Raw genomic sequence first — 19,783 nt, 5'->3', positions numbered from 1 at the left:
AGCTGGGCTTGCTGAACCAAAGACTGTCCTATTCATAGGGCTGGTAGGAACATATTTGAGGAGGAACTGTTAACCTGCTGAGAAGGCACTCATTTAGTCCAGGGGTTCTTGAAGTCTGGAACTTGTGCTTAGGTTTATTTTTGTTTTCATCCAGTGCCTCTTTAATGTATAAAGAGCCCAGTACTCCCCTCTCCCAGCTGAGTGCCCAAGCTGCGAGGTTGCAGACCTTTTCCTGGTCCCCCCCAGGGCCCCATGAATCCTGCTTTCTTTGCTTCTTAGGCTCCTGGAGACACCTAAGTCCCTTTGCAGATCTAGGTCCAGGAGGTTTCACCTGTGTAAATAAGACTGCCACCACATCTCTGTCATTCTAAGAAATAAGCAGTTCTGTGTTTATTTACTGTATTTAATTCTAGCGCACTGTAAAATAACACTGATATGTTTTTGAAAGCGTTAACTGCCTGCATTGCTTTCGCTTGATCTTCATTTCCTTTTACTTTCCATTTCCTATAAAAGATCTTGTGATATCTTTGCCTGGTTTCTTTCAGATGCAATTATTTACTCCCTTCTTTCTCCCTATCCTATATTCCTGTCTTTTGGTTCTCCAGACATAGACTTCCTTCTTTTCTTTGTCCTATTTTAGTCCCCTCCAAAGTGTGTCTTGCTGTTGCTGTTCTGATCTAGAGGCAATGAAGCAATGAATTGGAGTGGTTGAAATGTAGGCACAGGTGGGAGGGACAGGCAGACATGATAAAAAGAGGGAAAGCGCCCGAGTGTGAGGTACACCTGCAGCAACCCCTGCAGACCTTCATAATTACACTCTAGATAACTGAAAGAAGGGTGATACTCAAATAAGGACCTAGGGTGGTGCTTGTCATCTCAGGGGTTTCTGCCTGAAAGTCCTGCCCAGGGGCTCCATCTTCTGTCTGAGCCTCCAGCTAGGGAGGTTTTGACAGCCTGCCCTTCTTCCCGTGGGGTCTCGGGGATGTGTGGGAATGGGTATTTGGAAGGCAGCTGTGAAGCAGGGTCTTCTTCAGCTCTCAGGGTCTGAGCCTTGGGACCATTTGATTTTGGGAAGGAAAGAGAAAGAACGACACTTCTCTGACTTCACACTCCTTATAACGTGACCTCGGAAAGAAAGAAGCAGTCAACTCATTTTAACACCTGTACGCCACTGGAAAGTTACTTTGATGACTGGGACTGTGTTACAGGGGCTGCTGTCTCTGAGGCTTCTGTACACTTCAGCAGCTTTCAAAAGGAGCTGTGGCGTGGGGGGAGATTTGAGGGAGAGGGTTTCTGGTCCTATTCATGGTGTTGCCTGGGGAGAGCACGACCCAGTGAAAGCAGAATGCAGAGGGAAGTATTGGAGTCCAGTGAAGAACCTGAACTGTTATCCCCTAGTCATTTGCTGTTCTTAATAAGCAGTACAAATACTGTTATCAGCACAAGAAATTATAATGATTATTTTCTAGCAAAGACCTGATTGACTGAATCACTACTTTTAGTACATGAGGTTGTTAATATACAGATTCTTAGGAGATCATTATTATGTGCAAGTTTGCTAGAGTATTTGAATGGGTTTTTTTCTCTCCCATTATCTTGATTCTAAATGTAATTATTCTCAGGGTGATTTTTTCTGACCCTAGCTTCAGATGGAACGAGCCTGGTGGTCTCTGACTCATACTGTACAAACAAACAAAAACAACTACTAAAAGAAACAGCAACTTAACAGCGGAAGAAATACAGTGTAAATGTGTTTGTCACATTTAAGCAGTGGACAAATGAGCTAATTTGAATCGCTTAGTGCTTGTATAGTCACAACTAAACAACCCCTGTAAATTAATTGTGTGACATGCGATTCCCAATTATGTAAAGCAGTATAATAAGCTTTGAGAATGGTGACTGTCATTAGTTATATGTACAGGACTGTGGAAAATTACTTATTCGTTCTCTTTGCCTAGAGAGGCACAAAATACCAGCTTCCTCAAACAAGCGGAGAGTAGCTCTGTTTTCTTCTAGTTGCAAACTGGGTTTTTTTGTATGATTTGAAAGGTGGAGCAGAATGTGAACTGCTTACATTTTCTTTAATTTGGCTGTAGAAGATGGAATTCATTGGGCTCCGTCTGTTCAAATGAACTTTAAGCAACAATCAAGGAAAACATTTATGCTCCTCTCTACATATGTAATAGTAATATGTCTTCTGAAGAAGACATAATGGAACTGGAGGCTTAGGTTACCTTAGGAGAGCAATACAGGAATGTTAACTACTTATGTAGGCATTAAAGGCATTTTATAAAAGCAAGCAGGTTTTTCCTGCAAGGTATTAAAGTGACTTATTTGTTGTTTCTAGGAGCTGCCTTTCTTCTGGTTATGAAATTTAAAATGGGGAAACCTCCCTACCAGCTGTCTCAGTTCGTTCTGGTCAGGAACCCCTGTATGTTTCTCCTCCAGTAATCTAACTGTTAATGCATTTAATTGGTGCTCCCAAAGCAGTTTTGAAATATTGATAGATTTTTAAAAAATCTGTAAATTATAAATAATTTTTAAAGTTCACATTTGTCTTTTGAATGCCCATTACAGAGTATTAGTTTTCAAGCCATTTAATAAGTTATGAGACAAATGAGTGAGTTTAGTGTGGGGTCACTGGTGTGAAAAAAATGTGATGGTTATATTAAAGTTGCAGCTTTTCCAAAACTGTGTACATTTCTATTGAAAGTAAACAGAGAATATTATGTAATAATGTATATTTTATTTAAAGTGACTTTAAAGGCACTATCTGCTAATTCTGTTAAAAACTTCAAAACTGTAGTTTGTTTCAGTGACACATATGCTAGGCCATCACTGAAGTCATGTTTATCCTTAAACACTATCCTTTGATCTTCTAGTTATTTAGATCTATTCAGCACACAGCACAATATTGTTTTATTTCAGCAATATCTAACCTCTTCGTTTACTATTTATTCACACCTGCATATTCCCCTAAGATTCCTTATCTCATTTTCAAGGTAGCCCTGCAGACAATTAGTGGTGGTAATAATATAAAATGTGTCCAGCACTAAAACCTGAAACGGCCATTACAAGTAAACTATATGATATATAATAACCACTTCACTCAATTACCTGCACAAAAATGCAAGGATTTAAAACTGTGGAGCTCTATCATACATCCAGTTAACTGACCTACCTACCTGCTATTTAGTCCTTCCTTTCTTACAATTCACATTCCATCTTGTAGCATGCCATCTGGTAGATTAACAAAGCTGTACATTTGTATGTGTTGTCCATCCCTTTTAATATGTTTGTATGAGCACATATATGTGTACACGGTGATATACGAACAGGTCTTTGGCTGGTGGTGGGACAACAAATAATAACTACACAACAATTCAATGCATATATGTGCATTCATAATCCATTTGCCTGTGGCAGTATGTAGTAGATGTGTTTTATGTGCTGCTGCCTGGTATACTTATTTGTCATTTTTAGTATCTATTCCTGTCCTATGTAACCCATTGTTATAAATTTTGTACCTGTTAAAGAAACCTTGCTATTTAGTACTTCAGATGGGGTCCTGGGGGATAGTTTGTGACCAGTCTGCCATTACCATTAAGGGGGCAAAGTAGCAAGAAAGCATCAGCAGGACCTAGAGCCAGGGGGTGTCTGTCCAGCTAAACTGCTAGGCTTTCTCTTTGGTCGGGTCCAGCAGCTTAAGCATTTTGCCAGCTCTGTGTTTCAGGGGGAGAAAGGATTTTTCTTGCAGGGATGGTTCAGACCTGGGAATATGGGTTCTGTTTCCTCCTTTGCACAGATTACATTTGTAACCTGAGGCAAACTGCTCCAGCTTGTCTGTGCCCCAGTTACTTGAGCAGCAAAATAGGGAAAATAGAAAACTGCTGCTTACAGGATATTGAAAATATTAATTTGTTCATATTTGTAAACTCTGTTCTATCAGAGGAACCCTATGTATTACGGCACATAAAGGTTTGCTGACATTTGCTTTAGGAATGTGGCCATTTGTCTAGTGGCAGCAAAACCATGTTTAAATCATACAGAAAAATAAGGCATGATAAAGCAAGTGCCCCAAAGCATATTCCAGCCAAAGCATGCATATGTCATAAACCTTCCTGGTGACTAAGTGACGTTTTTCTGAAGCGGTACTGTTAATTCAGTCAGCAGCTCTAGGGATAAGATCACTTTTAAGACCTCACGACTACTGGGGTTGGCACATGAGTGGCTGGCTGCTAACTCCACAGAGGTGCTTTTGTGCTCTGATGCTTCCCCCTTCCTCCCTCCCCTTTCGTGGGATAACTCCTTCTGGTATTACTTCACTTTTCTGTTAGTGAGCACTTTCCCCCATAAATATGACTGAACAGGTGTTACTCTGCTACTAACTGAGTTTCCAGCTGTCCTCCTCCAACACAGACCAGGCAAAATCTGTTGTTTCGTCCTATTAGACAGACTAGAGAACTATCAAGCTTGAGATGGAGGTCTTCCTCACAGGATACGGTAGTTTTGTTGCCAGAAGATGGTCAGGAAGGCCTGGCTGGCTAACAAAGACAGTCCTTCAGCTGCTGGGTGTAGTTCCAGTTTTGCATCCCCTTTGGCAGCGGCACAGAGACTGTTGCAGTGTGGCCAGCCAGCAAAATTAGGAAATAAGGACCTCTTTTATTTACTCAGGCTGCTGAATCATGGGCATTCCTGTCTGCTTGGAGAAAAGTCAGGCAGCTCTACTTTCCACTGGAAGTCTCAGGAGTGCTTGGTACTTTCATCTCAGAGTGTTCACACACTTGTTTTAATGTGCTTTATGGAAATGGTGAAACTCAGCAAGTACAGTTGGTGTAGAAAAACATCTGCACTAACTATTCACACACATTTGCATCTTTAAATAGACTTTTAGGCCTTGTAGCTGATTTTCAGCAAAGGTTTTTGGTTGTGTGTGCTAGAGCTTTCTTAGAGTCAGTGAGTGTGAAGTGACTGGTTCCAAAAATTAAAAATTTACATGGACATGTTAAGTGCATCACATTGAAACTCAGAATACTTGCCATAACACAAAAAAGGCATTTACAGTAAGTAGCACTTAGTGAATGCTGAAGGAAAAAAAAAGTCGATACAGAAAATATACTTTAAAACTCCATAAACACTCTGTCGAATACCTGGAGCCCTATTCTGCCCTCAGATAGACGTGTACGACTCCTGGGGACTTGTATTTGTGCATCTGAATTTGGTCCAGAGTATTTTAAAACAGCTTGTTATAACATTAAAAATCAGTATTTGTAATGTTGACATAGCTTGGTGGGTAGGTGTCTGCAGATTTATATACACGTGGCAGTATGCAGAGTAGCAGCAAACTGATGGTATTTTCTGTGTGAGTGATTGGCAAAAGGGGGTGGGTTTGAAGTCCTTTACCCCGACAGCAGGTCAAACTTTACCCCCAGCACAGAGCCGGCTCTATGGTAAGTGCCCCTGGGAAAGTGGGAGTGGAGTCCACATCCTGAGCCTGCTGGTTAGCTGCGGGGGCCTTCCTTTAGCTCCTCTGTCATGGCTTTGAGTGCCCAGGTCTGCATGCCTAACGCCTGCGCCCATGGAGTAGCCTCAGTGCAGGGTAGCAAGCCGTGGATCACTGCCATTTTGAAGGAGATGCTCTTAATGGTTGCATGTTAATTTTACGGGGCAGCATCTTTGGGTGGGGAGATGACAGGTCAGGCAGTGCCATCGCTCACGTCCTGCTGTAGCAGTAGTTACCCTTAGTCCAGGTTTCCTTCTTGATTGCTGTCCCCAGATCCATTCCTAGACAGCCCCTAAGCTCACTGGGTGCGTTAGTCTATTGTGCACAGTGTTCCCAGTGTTCAGGATGGAGTCTGCACAGCAAAAGTCACTGCAGCGAAACATTTCCCTTGTCACAGAAGAAGCGTTTCAGAAGCCCTTCTGCGGGTGGCTGGTGGCTGACAGGCCCGGCTTTGGGAGCCCTTTGTGTGAGCGCAGCCGAGGGGCCCTCCTTCCGGAGTGCGGTGGCTGGCCGCCGGTACCCCTTCCACGACAACTCTCTCCCACCCCGCCGTGCCGGGGGGAAGCTGGGGAAACGTGTTGGACGCATTGTTAGGCTCGTACTCAGGAAAATCCTGTTGTCCTCTGCCGTGTGCTGTGCGGAATTCCCCCTTCCTTGTTGGTTCTTCTGTAGCTTTGAGAGACTAACTGGTTTTCACATTTCAAGTTAAAAGGACGCAAGTTGGACTTGCAAGTGGTTTGCTCGTCTCCTTTTTGCACAAGGAGGATTACTCTGCAGAATTATTACGGGCTCGGATTAAAAAACACAACAGCAAAGTGACATACAGAAACATTTATATTTGCCAGTTGGAAAGCAAGAACCGTGTCTGTGCTATAGTTACACTATTCCCCCTCTGCTTTCTTTCCCATCTATAAAAGCTGAGGAGAGACCCCCGAGCAAACAAGAAGAATTGGATGGGGGAAAGGGTCTGCCATTGCTTATGTGGTGGTCGCACTCAGTGCTTGATCCCGACCCTGCTGCCAGCCCGACAGCCCGGTGAGATCCACAAGCCAGGGGGAATAGTTGTATAATAGGTAAAACCGGGCAGGCAGTGGCCACAAAAAGGAGGTGATTTACTACTGTGTCAGTGATGGTACACTATTTATAACAGTTACTATATATTCCTCTAAACATTTATACAATAATATATCATTTCTGCATAGGATATACATTTTAATACTAAATTTGGTTACAAAATATGTTGCCTAGGCAGTCACAGACTATTTTTCTTCTTTCGGTTGCTTGACATAAATTCCTGTTTATCAGTTGGCATTGGTTGTATGTCAGAAATATATTTGATTTTTAAAGGACAAAAAGTTTTTCCACTTAAAAGGTCTGGCTGAAAAATGATAATTTAAAATAAAATTTTAAAATGTAGAAAAAATGAACGTCTTTTTCTGTAAATAGTTGTTCCACTGTTTTGATCATTTCCAGTTTTAGAGTAAAACCAAGCAATTTGAAAGGGCAATTCACAGATTTACATTAAAAGTCTCCTGTGAATATTGCAGTCATTAACGTACCAACTTAAAAACTCACCTGGCTGGTATTATTTAGTATATATGGCAATGAGTAAATTTGCTTCAGTACATTGGGAAGCATTTTAGCAGATGCTGGTACTTTTGCTGGAAGTGAGGATTTTTATTTTCCAATTTTCATTTTAAAAAAACAAACACCTTTGTGTTCAGTTCCCAGACATGGCACTTGGGCTGGGGTTTGGTTTTGTTATTTAAATATATATCATTAGTGCAGATTCATATGTAGGTAAATATGGGTATATATTATGTGTGTTTGCAAAAGGTGTGTGTAATTTGTGAAACCCTCCTCTGCAAGATGTAAACAAGAGGATAAAAACCCATGCAGTTTCCAACTTATCCTGAAAAGCATTGTGTCAATGGGCAGGCATCCAGCAATGGTGTTTGGTTGTTTTCTCAGAGTTAGATGGTTGCCATCTGGCATTGATAGTGAGATGGTGTTGTCATCAGTTTCTAGATGCAGGAAAGGAATGAATCCTCATCTGTTTCCTGTGGATAAGCAAGAGGTTGATAATCTAGTAAAATCTTGTTACCTTAAAGAATGCAGGCTTGGAATTTGTTTATATAATACAGACCAGCTCTAACTTTTATGTTGGTGTAGTAAATTTCTTGAGAGAAGGCTGAAGATGTTAAGAATCTTACTGCTTGACAAGAATACCTTAAGAAAGATATTTTTCAAGAGGTTTATCCTGTCTTTTTCTGTACTGTTACTGTAGTCAGTTTTACTTCTAAAAGGAAAAAAACCCCAAGCATTGCCCCTGGAAAGGAGTAGAAGAATTATTTGATGTAGAGTGGTCTTTCAAGCATTCTTTTAATATTTTTAAAGAAGTTTTAGGTTAAGATAAGTATGATCATCATAGTGTTGTAATCTACATTTAAAACAAAAGGTGGAAAAACTGTACAGCACATCTGTTGAAAAAAACAGTTAGCAACTTGCCTTGTCTATAGATGAGGTAGTATCATGGATAACTAGTTCAATTACTTATCTGGCTAGCATTTCTGTTTTGTCTTTTCCTCGTTACTCATGAATCGTTCAGCTTTTACCTTAATCGTTTATCATTTTTCCTGTTTCCAGTTTTTTACAAGTTGCTTTGTCTGTGATCACCTCACATACAGGTTTTGCTGGACTGAGGAAGTTCAGCTGGCTGAGGCCTTTGCAAAAAGGAAGAAGTGGTGGGCAACCTCTTGAACTTAAAAAGGGAAAAAAAGTGCTGTTCACAACTGACCCTTTTGAAACTTTCTCATTTTCCTTGATCCTGGCTGTTGGTTTGTTAGGTTTTTTTGAATGTTTAATGATCCAGCTGCCAGCTTTCAGTAACTGAATTGTATTGTTATTGGAGAAATCTGGTTGCACTTTATTAGAGAAAACATCACTGTTTATACTGTTGTCCTGTTCCTCCCCTGTAATTTTTCCTCTTATTGTTTAGAGTAACACCCAAGTCTCTCTCAGTAATAGCCTATAAAAGATTTCTGTGTTCAGCATCAACTTGAAGGGAAAAAAAAACCCTGTGGCAAAGCAGGGGGAATCTTTTCATTAAATATTAGGCATGTGGGTTACTGTATTAATTTTAAATCATTCCTGTAATATTTTCTCCTTTCCTTTGACTCTTCAGATGCTCACAAAATATGCAAATCATTTTACAATTGATACAAAAGAAACATTAAATATATTAAAATCTGCATTTTAATAAAGTTGTCAATGTATAATGCATATCCTGCAACTGAGAAAGAATGATAAGAAAGCAATAAAAAGTTAATACAAGCACAGAACTATTTAATAACTTTTAATGTTTTACAGTCTGATAAAAATAAATGTGATCTTGAAGCTCTGGATACAGGTGTAAGAAATACCCTAGTCTAATACATTTTAGCTATTTAGGAGTAGCAGATCTGTGTTGTTCATATGCATTTGCTATCTCCTTTGAACTTTAGGGATTAAGCTTGCGGGCATGTTTCTTTCTCATTTCAGATGGAGTGGATGTTGAGGATGACCCCACTTGCTCATGGCCAGCATCATCACCTTCCAGCAAGGACCAGACTTCCCCGAGCCATGGAGAAGGTTGTGATTTTGGTGAAGAGGAAGGAGGCCCAGGGTTGCCCTATCCATGCCAGTTTTGTGACAAATCGTTCAGCCGCCTCAGCTACTTAAAGCACCACGAGCAAAGTCACAGTGACAAGCTCCCTTTCAAATGCACGTATTGCAGTCGTCTCTTCAAACACAAACGGAGTAGGGACCGCCACATAAAGCTTCATACGGGAGACAAGAAGTATCACTGCAGCGAGTGTGATGCAGCATTCTCAAGGAGTGATCATCTTAAAATTCACTTAAAGACTCATACGTCCAACAAGCCATATAAGTGTGCCATTTGTAGGCGTGGATTCCTGTCGTCTAGTTCGCTGCATGGTCACATGCAGGTTCACGAGAGGAACAAAGATGGCTCTCAGTCCGCTTCCCGGATGGAGGACTGGAAAATGAAAGACACTCAGAAATGCAGCCAGTGCGAAGAAGGCTTTGATTTTCCTGAAGATCTTCAGAAGCACATTGCAGAATGTCACCCCGAGTGTTCCCCTAATGAAGACCGATCTGCTCTTCAGTGTGTTTACTGTCATGAACTCTTTGTAGAGGAAACGTCTCTGGTGAATCACATGGAGCAGGCTCATAATGGTGAGAAGAAGAATTCATGCAGCATTTGCTCTGAGAACTTTCATACTGTGGAGGAGCTGTACAGCCACATGGACAGTCACCAGCAGCCAGAGTCGTGCAACCACAGCAACAGCCCGTCTTTGGTAACTGTGGGCTACACCTCAGTCTCTAGCACCACTCCAGATTCGAATCTCTCGGTGGATAGTTCAACAATGGTGGAAACGGCTCCTCCTATACCAAAAGGTCGTGGAAGGAAGCGGGCAGCTCAGCAAGTGCCAGATATCACTGGTCCTTCAAGTAAACAGGCAAAAGTTACCTATAGCTGCATTTATTGCAACAAGCAGTTATTTTCCAGCCTTGCAGTTTTGCAGATACACCTGAAAACTATGCATTTAGATAAACCCGAACAAGCCCATATCTGTCAGTATTGTTTGGAGGTATTGCCATCTCTCTACAATCTGAATGAACATCTTAAGCAAGTCCACGAAGCTCCGGACCCAGCACTGATTGTTTCTACCATGCCCGCCATGGTGTACCAGTGCAACTTCTGCTCTGAAGTGTTCAATGACCTCAACACCCTTCAGGAACACATCCGATGTTCTCATGGATTTGCCAATCCTGCTGCTAAGGACAGTAATGCATTCTTTTGTCCCCATTGCTACATGGGATTTCTTACAGATTCTTCTCTGGAAGAGCATATTAGACAAGTCCATTGTGATCTTAGCAGTTCCCGTTTTGGTTCCCCTGTGCTTGGAACCCCAAAAGATCCAGTGGTGGAAGTGTATTCTTGTTCTTACTGTACTAATTCTCCAATATTTAATAGTGTTCTTAAACTGAACAAGCATATCAAGGAGAACCATAAGAACATTCCGTTGGCACTGAATTACATCCACAATGGAAAAAAATCCAGAGCCATGAGTCCCTTATCTCCTGTAACCATTGAGCAGACCTCTTTAAAGATGATGCAGGCAGTTGGAGGTGCTCCTCCTCGTCCTGCAGGTGAATATATTTGTAATCAGTGTGGTGCTAAGTATACTTCCTTGGACGGTTTTCAGACTCATTTAAAAACACATCTGGACACTGTCCTGCCAAAACTGACCTGCCCTCAGTGCAACAAGGAATTTCCAAATCAGGAGTCTCTGCTGAAGCATGTTACCATTCATTTCATGATCACCTCAACCTACTACATCTGTGAAAGCTGTGACAAGCAGTTCACTTCTGTGGATGACTTGCAGAAACACCTACTGGACATGCATACATTTGTGTTCTTCCGCTGCACCTTGTGCCAAGAGGTTTTTGACTCCAAAGTCTCTATTCAGCTACACTTGGCTGTGAAGCACAGCAATGAAAAGAAGGTATACAGATGTACGTCTTGCAACTGGGATTTCCGCAATGAGACTGACCTACAGCTTCATGTTAAACACAACCACCTGGAGAACCAAGGCAAAGTACACAAGTGCATCTTCTGCGGCGAGTCCTTTGGTACAGAGGTGGAGCTGCAGTGTCACATTACTACACACAGCAAGAAGTACAACTGCAAGTTCTGCAGCAAAGCTTTCCATGCTATCATCTTGCTGGAAAAGCACTTAAGGGAAAAACATTGTGTTTTTGAAACGAAAACTCCAAACTGTGGAACGAATGGGGCATCTGAGCAGGTTCAGAAAGAGGAAGTGGAACTCCAGACCTTGTTGACAAATAGCCAGGAGTCCCATAACAGCCACGATGGCAGCGAAGAAGATGTGGACACATCTGAGCCTATGTATGGCTGTGACATTTGTGGAGCAGCTTATACCATGGAGACTCTCCTGCAAAATCACCAGCTTCGAGACCACAACATTCGACCTGGAGAAAGTGCCATAGTCAAGAAAAAGGCTGAACTCATTAAAGGGAATTACAAGTGTAATGTGTGTTCTCGAACATTCTTCTCTGAAAATGGGCTCCGAGAACACATGCAGACACACTTGGGACCAGTGAAACATTATATGTGCCCAATCTGTGGCGAGCGGTTTCCGTCTCTTCTGACTCTTACTGAACATAAGGTCACACATAGTAAGAGCCTGGACACTGGAAACTGCAGGATTTGCAAGATGCCCCTCCAGAGTGAGGAGGAATTTTTAGAGCATTGCCAAATGCACCCTGACTTGAGGAACTCCTTGACGGGGTTTCGCTGTGTGGTGTGCATGCAGACAGTGACCTCCACGCTGGAACTGAAAATCCATGGCACGTTCCACATGCAGAAAACTGGAAACGGTTCTGCCGTGCAGTCCACAGGACGCGCACAGCATCTCCAGAAACTGTACAAGTGTGCTTCTTGCCTGAAGGAATTCCGCTCAAAACAGGACTTAGTGAAACTTGACATCAACGGTCTGCCATATGGTCTGTGTGCTAGCTGTGTTAATCTCAGTAAAAGTGGTAGTCCAAGTGTCAACATCCCTTCAAGCAGTAACAGACAAGGCATGGGCCAAAATGAGAACTTGAGTTCCATTGAAAACAAAAACAAGGCAGGGGGACTGAAGACTCGATGTTCTAGTTGCAATGTTAAATTTGAATCAGAAAGTGAGCTCCAAAACCATATTCAGTCAATCCACAGAGAGCTTGTTCCAGACAGCAACAGTACACAGCTGAAAACACCACAAGTATCTCCAATGCCCAGAATCAGCCCCTCCCAAACTGAAGAGGTAACCCTTTTTTCTTTGCTCTTGACACCTTCCATCCTTTTGGAAAAAATCCCCCTTTTTTCAAGCTGTCTTGTCACTTCTCATCAAATGCTTAGACTGAACCATGTTACATTTCCATCCGTAGCCATTAGCTAGTAATTACTTGCTTCTTGATATGCCTTACATCTTGGATTGAATTGTGCGGAATAGGACTAATTCCAGTCTCCCTAGGATATTGTCTTCTGTATCACTGAGGAGACCTATCTTCATGCCAGCACAACTGAGATCTGGAATCTTACCCTAGCTCCCTTACGTGCTGGAATCCCCAGCTAGGAGTTGTGCTTACGGCAGAGAGCATTAACGACAGAGGAATAGAATACAGTGAGCCAGAATGCTGGCATAAGGGGTGGGTTTTTAAAAAATATTTGTGAGCAACAAATTGAGGGTTTTTTTTGTAAATTATGTTGTAGACATTCATTTTCTCCTCTTATAGCATATTTTGATTAAGTAGAAGTGCAACGCTAGCCTAAGGTAAATTGGGAAATCAGTCCTTTGGATGCAATTGCTTGTGTTTTTCTTTCCGTTCCTGATGAACAACATTTTGATGTCGCTGAAACACCTAGTGCCTGATGATTGAAATCCCATTCATGCAGCATAACTTAGAAAGTAAATATCAAACTCTTGAAATATTTCAACTGCTTCCTTAGTCACCAGTGACCAAGTAATAACAGCTGTATATGAGAAGGTAGGGGGGTCATGTACTGAGGGAATCTGTTTTATCTTCAGAAATATCATCAATAGAATGACTTAGAGTTAATATTTTAGGCATGGTGTCTTGCATAATGACCCCTTACAGTTCAAGAAGCCTAAAAACACAGCACAAATGATAAGAAATAATAGCTTTTGTTTCAAGAAAGCTTTTAGCCTGTAATGGTACAATCAGGGTGCAACCGATTGCTGTGAATGTGTATGGATACCCTGTGGCTAGGGAGCTGCTGCTCTTCCATCACCTTCCTCACTCCCTGTTTGTGAGCCCATCTGTTGGGTAAGAAATCTCTCAGCATGTCATCCAACAGTGTTGTGCAAACTGGAGGGCAGGAGGGAGGCAGAGAGGGAGGAGGGAAGATAGATAAGGATATGTGGACCAAGAGGTAGGTATTTGTGGAGCTACCGAGAACATAGATGAAGATAGGCTGGGAGAAGGCTGCTGGGGTAGCACAGGGCCTGGAGTGCCATGAAATGGGAAGTGGAGCTGGGAGACAAGGGTGAATTACCAGGCAGGATGCATCCCTCAGGGAAGGACCCTATGTTTTCATTACTTCTGCATCTCTAGTTTGCACATTTGGTGGTGGTGGGGGACATGTGGGGAATAGGATGTGGTGTGGGGTTTATGGAAGGAGCAGGTTGTTAGACTGAGAACTGCAGGTCCAAGAAGAATCTTCTTTTCAAAGAAGAGGGAAAAGGAATGGCTCCCATTCGGTGCAGTTCACGGCACTGATCGTCCTGTAGTACTGCTACTGAGTGGGAACCACAGGATTACCAGCTCCATGGTTTTGGTAGTTTCAGAGTCATCCCGGTTTCTGTTTCTGTCATCTTTCCCCAAATGATTACATGAAATCTCTCTTCCCAGCCCTGTTGGAAGCCAATTCCTGCTACCTCAAGCACAATCAGAGTCGTGTGTGTTAAGACAGTTGCCGTGATAAGATGTTACCAACTTGTCTTTCTCGTAAACTAGACAAAAAGAGGTTTGCGGGTCTGTTGTGGTGATACAAGGTCAGTTACCTTCAGTGTCATCAGTGAATCTTCTTGTACTTGGATCAGGTATAACCAGGGTTCCTATGTCTTCTTCTGATTGACATCATGTTCCCTCTTCTTACTCCTGTCGATTTTTCTCTTAGAAATGTATTTAAGACAAAAAAGCCTTTTAAACTACAGCAAGATTTGTGAATAGCTTTTACCTGCTTTCAAATCACCATTTGTCCCTCGCCCCCATTCAGTGCATGTAAACTGATTTTTTCAGTGTCTATGGTTCTAGTCTCCACACAAGTAACGTAGACTTTCAGATTCTTTTCTCATGGGAAGCACAAAGCTATCGAGTTCCTGATAGAGCATTAATACTTCTGGAAACCATAAATGCATGTTTGTAAAATCCTGAAAGATAATTTATTTTTCTAACAGATATTACTGGTTTCAAATTGTAGTGACGCAAGCATTATAGCAACGAGAATCAAAATTGAAAGTGGTAATACACAAATGTTTAACACTATATAGTGGATGTCCAGGCTGAGGGAAATGAAAACATAAGCATATAACACAAACAGTAAAAACAAATTGGATTTCTAAAATTTTTTATTAGTCAGTGGCTTTGCTACTGCACTGGAAGGATATTTCTTGAATTGAATGGGATGTTGAAGACGGCTACTTAAACGTGCTATTTTGGGGAAATTTTCAACAAAAAAAAATCATAATATTAAGGAGTGAAGGTTTCATTTGCATTATTGAGAGTCATGTGGTTTGAGATTTCAACTTTTATATAAAGGACATTTCTTTCCTAAGGCAAGAAAAATATGGAGACTAGTTGTCAGACCATTAGTAGTGCTGAATACCCTTTGTTACTCAGTAATAGATACTATAGTAAGAACACTAGAAAATACCTTTTTAAGATAAAAGATAACACTAAAAAAGTGTCAATTCTGGCTTCTTTGCCAAGTATTCTCATGGTTGAGCTTGAAAACTTCCCTTTTTAGCCTGTACTCAATGACATGATAGGGTGCAATTACCTTAACATGGTATAATGTCATCAGCCGAGCCTATCACCTGCTGAGCTCACCCTGTTTGCTAAGTGAAAGATGTTGACCTGAATCATCTTCACTGAAAGTTACCTTTCAGTTGGAGTGGGAAATGATGGGCAATGGTCATCATCAGTTACAACCTAAGGAACGGGTCAGAACTCATTAAGCCCATCATGCTGCTGAATCTAGTACCTGTAAGCTATCAGACAGATCAAACAGGCGGATTGTGGATAGCTAGCTATTGCAAAAGCTCTAAAATTGGTAAATCTGTAACTTATTCTTTGAGCTTAATGAGATGGTGAATGCAGGTTGTACATTTCTTGTAAAGATCTTGAATCATTGCAAGCACACTGTTGGGCTAGGATAATAACCTTCTTGGTGATAGTTAATATTTAAAAGTGGAGAACAAGGTCTGATATGATAGTGAATCGGGAACTAGACATCAGTCCTTTTTCTGTCACTCATTTACTTTGTTGATTCTGACAAATCTACGTGGAACATCTCTACTTCATTTTCCTTACTCAGAAAATAATACTGATAGTACCTGCAAAGCGTGTTGCCGTGCTTAATTGCGATACAGTTTTTGTAAAGCACTTGAAAGATGAAAAGCAGTATTCAGGAAAAACTGTGTGGCCTTGCTTCTCTTGTTCCTCCTTAATATGCTGTTGTGCACCTAATGAGAGAACTCCTGACTCAGCAGAAGGTGTGCCCTCACTTCTTAAGCTTTGCAACTTCTGTACATGCAGAATCATACCAGCATAACTGTACAATAATAGTTATATTGTTAATTGCCTAGCTGGCAGGGGAGGAGGGAATGGACTCCAGCTTGCACCAACAGATTACTGGTAAAACCTATCTTATGCTAGTGTATCCATACGTGCAACTGTGCTCAGTTTGGGGTCCTGTTGGTAACTTCCAGAGAGGATGCTCAGCAAGCATAATTGCTTCTGTAAGTAGCTTAAGTTATGTATCACTTTGTTCCATGAATGTGAAGCTCATGTGAATACTGTATTACCTGTGGCAATGCAGACAGTCCTTCATTAATAATACAAGAACACTCCGGGTTTTCTGGTCCTGAGAAGAGAAGGAGCAGTGCAAGTACACTGCCAAATTACTGCAGGAATAAAGATGCTTATTTAGGTGTTGCAAAAGACTTGCAGAAACTCACTATAGTAGAGAGTATCAAACGTGCTGCACAAAGGAGAGAATTAGCAACTGTCACACCAGCTGAAGAACAGAATACGTGTGAATCTGGGGCCGCTCTTCTGTCCTGTTGCGGTTGTGCAGAACTGTATGCCAGGATGGGCATGTCACAGCAGGGGACACTGGGCACATCACAGCACCATTCTGGAAGGAGCCGTGAAAATGCAGGCTGACAATGAGCTTGTAGAGATGGGGTCACAAAATTCAGATGCTGCGGAGAGCAGGTGGCTCCTTGAAACTCAACTTATCCGACCTCAGATGAATCCAGAAATGGTATCACCCTGGGAGAAAGAATGGAGCTCAGGTAGGTGTACTGTTTCATATTACACTGTTTTCTCTTTATTCATGGGCCTTGAATCTACCTTTATTCTCTTACTATTTTCCCCCCTTCTCAAAACACTGCCAGACTCACAAAGACAGAAAACAGGAACTGCCTTTTGAAGTAGCTGGTTTGTTTCAACAGCATGCACTGGCAGTCAGAGGCGGAAAGAAGAGAGAAAAGACTGTGAGCAACCCAGAAATGTTCCCAGATGCATGCTTTTGGCAGGGCAGGCAACAGCGTTTTAGCAATATAAATCACTGTGCTTTTAACTGAAGAAAATGCACTGAAATCAATACTCATGCATTTAATTGAAATACATAAAGAAATTAAAATAATCCTCCTCATCAGCAATCCAAGTCGATCATTCTGGCTACAGGATTTTTATGAATAAGCACATAAACTTGTAATGTAAACATAAGGAGTAGTGCTTTGGGTTTCCTGTCAGTGAATCCAGGCCCAGAACAAGTGATTTTCATGCTGGATTCTGGATCCAGGGACAGAAGAAGGTAAAGAAGGTTTGTTGCTGGCACAAAGATTTGGCTTTGAAATAGTTTGTGGAACTAATCTGTGGCAAACGTATTTTCTACATGTGGAGTTTCAGAATGAGCTCACTAAAAATACCATTTTTGTCTTTCATTGTTTTGACATTGCTTTCAGGAAAGTATTGTTTAAGATGTGACCATATGTATTTATAGGAAAGGCTACCCCATTTCTCTTGCTACAGTAGGCTTCCTTCACACTACACTATGCTCTAATTTCTGGTAGTAACACTGCCATGAAGTGGTTAACAAGATACAGGCTTAAGCATTTCTCTTCTCTTCGTCTTTACATTGTCAGTAGTGAACTATGAGACAGAGTCCTCTCTGAATTTAACAAGGATAGTGGTAGTTATTATCCTCTTGCTGTAAATCCTACCAAAGGTAAACAGCAAACTTCCCACCTCCTCACACACACCATGAATTCAGTCTGTGAAAGGAAGGCCATATGTTGGCTGGGAGCTGCTGAACAGAGGGGTAATTGTAGTGTTTGCTTAGTTTCCTGTCCACTGATCATTAAAATCTAATAGTTTGTCTGTCTTGTTATTTGTCAGAGGCTTCAGATGAGGAATTTGGAGAGGCACCTTTTTCACACCTGTGGAAAACCTTGCATGAGGAGAAGAAAGGATAACATGTTCTCCAAAGTTTTCAAGAGCACCAAACCAAGATTTCCATGACACAGTGTGGTGGGGGGGAATGCCTGCTTGAAGAAAGGCAGAAGAACTGGAGAGGGACACAGGAATGTGGATGAAGAACTTAAGCATCTCTAGAGAGGGCCAATGTAGATTCAACAAAGCTTTATGAGACAAAACATCCTGAGATGTATACTCCCAGCAGGTCAGCTATGCAACCCACTGTCCTCATGGGGCTTTCCCGGTGCATGTATCTGCTGGCCAAGTGACCAGGGTAACATGCCACAATTTCCCTTCCGCACAGGCCCAGAGGAAAATCAGAATAGTTATGAGTATTTGTATTCTGACATCAGAACTGGGTAGAAACAACAAGAAATTTCCCCTGTTTTTCTAGCCTGAGTATCTTTAGGAACAAGATACGGGAGATCATGGCATGTCTCTATTTGTCTGCTGGTTTGCATACCTCTAGAGAGTTCTCTTTCTTCCCCCTCTTACTTTTGGACTACTCTGGGCGAGTTTCAAGAAAAACTTAATAGATGAATAGGAATCTCAAAGCCTATGAAGTTTTTACAGCGTTTGGGAAGAGAGATGACCCAGCAGGTGATAGAATCCAGACAGGAAAGAGGCCTTTTAGAGACCAGGAAGATGGCTTTAACTGAAGTTTATACCTGGTTTTTACACAAAAGTCAATCAGTCACAACAAATGAATCCATAAGAACTCATGATCTTTTCTTTGTGGAGCTCACAGACCACCTTCTCAAGTGACTGTAAATGTTTTGAGGAGTTTTTTACCACTGCTTAATAAAGTTGTTTTACGTAATGTGTGTATTATTTGTCTCATACAATAAGCATAACACAGGAATTTGTTACTCTGTCATCAAGGAAATAAAATGGGCTAACCGTTAATTTAAAATTGATACGTAGCCCAGTACTGATTGTTTCACAAAGTTCTGCAGAATGAACATGAATGAACCACCTGATATGTAGCATCTTGCTTCTTTGACCTCCCATAGCTCTGTGATGACTAGTAATTGATCTTATGCCTGATTGTTCAAAACCCTTAGGTACTTTTTTTTCCTCCCAAACCCAGCTTTCATCTATTCCATTTCCTGCATTGCACTACAGATTATTGTATAAACATTACCTGTAGTATTTTATACAGTGTATTCTGCTGAATGTGACAGCAGAAATGTGTCTCTTGCTGACATCTGTCTCGCCATGGGACATTTCAGGACAAGAGGCAGTGGGCACAATTTGACATACAGGAGGTTCCCTCTGAAGGTCAGGAAACACGTTTACTGTGAGGGTGACTGAGCACTGGCACAGGTTACCCAGAGAGGCTGTCTATCCTTTGAGATACTCACAAGCCATCTGGACATGGGCTGGCTCTAGATGGCCCTGCTTGAGCAGGAGGGCTGGACCAGAGGACCCCCCGAGGTCAGTCTCAAGCATTATATGATTCTGTGGTTTCCACCATCCTTTGGGCCTATCTACCAGATGTATGTTGATGTTATCCTGTTCTTCCTTGGTGGCTAAATCTTTGTTGCTAAGTAGATGGCTTCATAAGTCAGGGAATAAAAGGGGCCTCTCCTGATACTGAGCATCTCAGTACAGTCCTACCAGTAATAATGTGCAAATCTGGGAAAAAAACCTCCTGCCTACAGTTTTTATTAGAGGCCTGAATTCATCAAGATGAAAGCCTCACATGCATTCATTGATCATTTGTAATACCTGTGAAATGCCTCTGAAGAGCAACTTAAAAATACAGCCACTTAAAATATGGCCATTTAAAAGTTGCTTGCTGCTTGTGTACTCAAAAACAAGGTGGAGGTAGGAGAGAAGGAGGTATTTGTCCCCTTCGATCATACTTCCACAGTTTTGGTATCCTGTGTGGGATGGACTTACTCTGTTTTTTACCTATTA

General features: G+C 41.6%; 1 protein-coding gene and 1 long non-coding RNA gene across 7 annotated transcripts in view; both read left to right on the top strand.

Moving 5' to 3' along the window:
- ZNF521 (zinc finger protein 521) overlaps nucleotides 1-19,783 on the top strand; it is a 232,729-nt gene that overhangs the window by 84,482 nt on the left and 128,464 nt on the right. For all 6 annotated transcript variants that reach the window (XM_074879902.1, XM_074879859.1, XM_074879864.1 and 3 more), the window contains one exon: nucleotides 9,044-12,396. In XM_074879902.1, the coding sequence (XP_074736003.1) occupies nucleotides 9,484-12,396 (2,913 nt within the window). In that variant the 5' untranslated portion in view covers nucleotides 9,044-9,483. The remainder of the gene's footprint in view (nucleotides 1-9,043; nucleotides 12,397-19,783) is intronic.
- On the top strand, nucleotides 13,779-18,680 carry LOC141954167 (uncharacterized). The gene is made up of 2 exons (XR_012632118.1): nucleotides 13,779-16,674; nucleotides 17,783-18,680. It is a non-coding gene; the product is annotated as an uncharacterized LOC141954167 (long non-coding RNA).

This window comes from Strix uralensis, chromosome 1 (genome assembly GCF_047716275.1).
Source record: "Strix uralensis isolate ZFMK-TIS-50842 chromosome 1, bStrUra1, whole genome shotgun sequence".
NCBI lineage: Eukaryota > Metazoa > Chordata > Aves > Strigiformes > Strigidae > Strix > Strix uralensis.
This window is presented reverse-complemented; position numbering and strand designations above follow the sequence as displayed.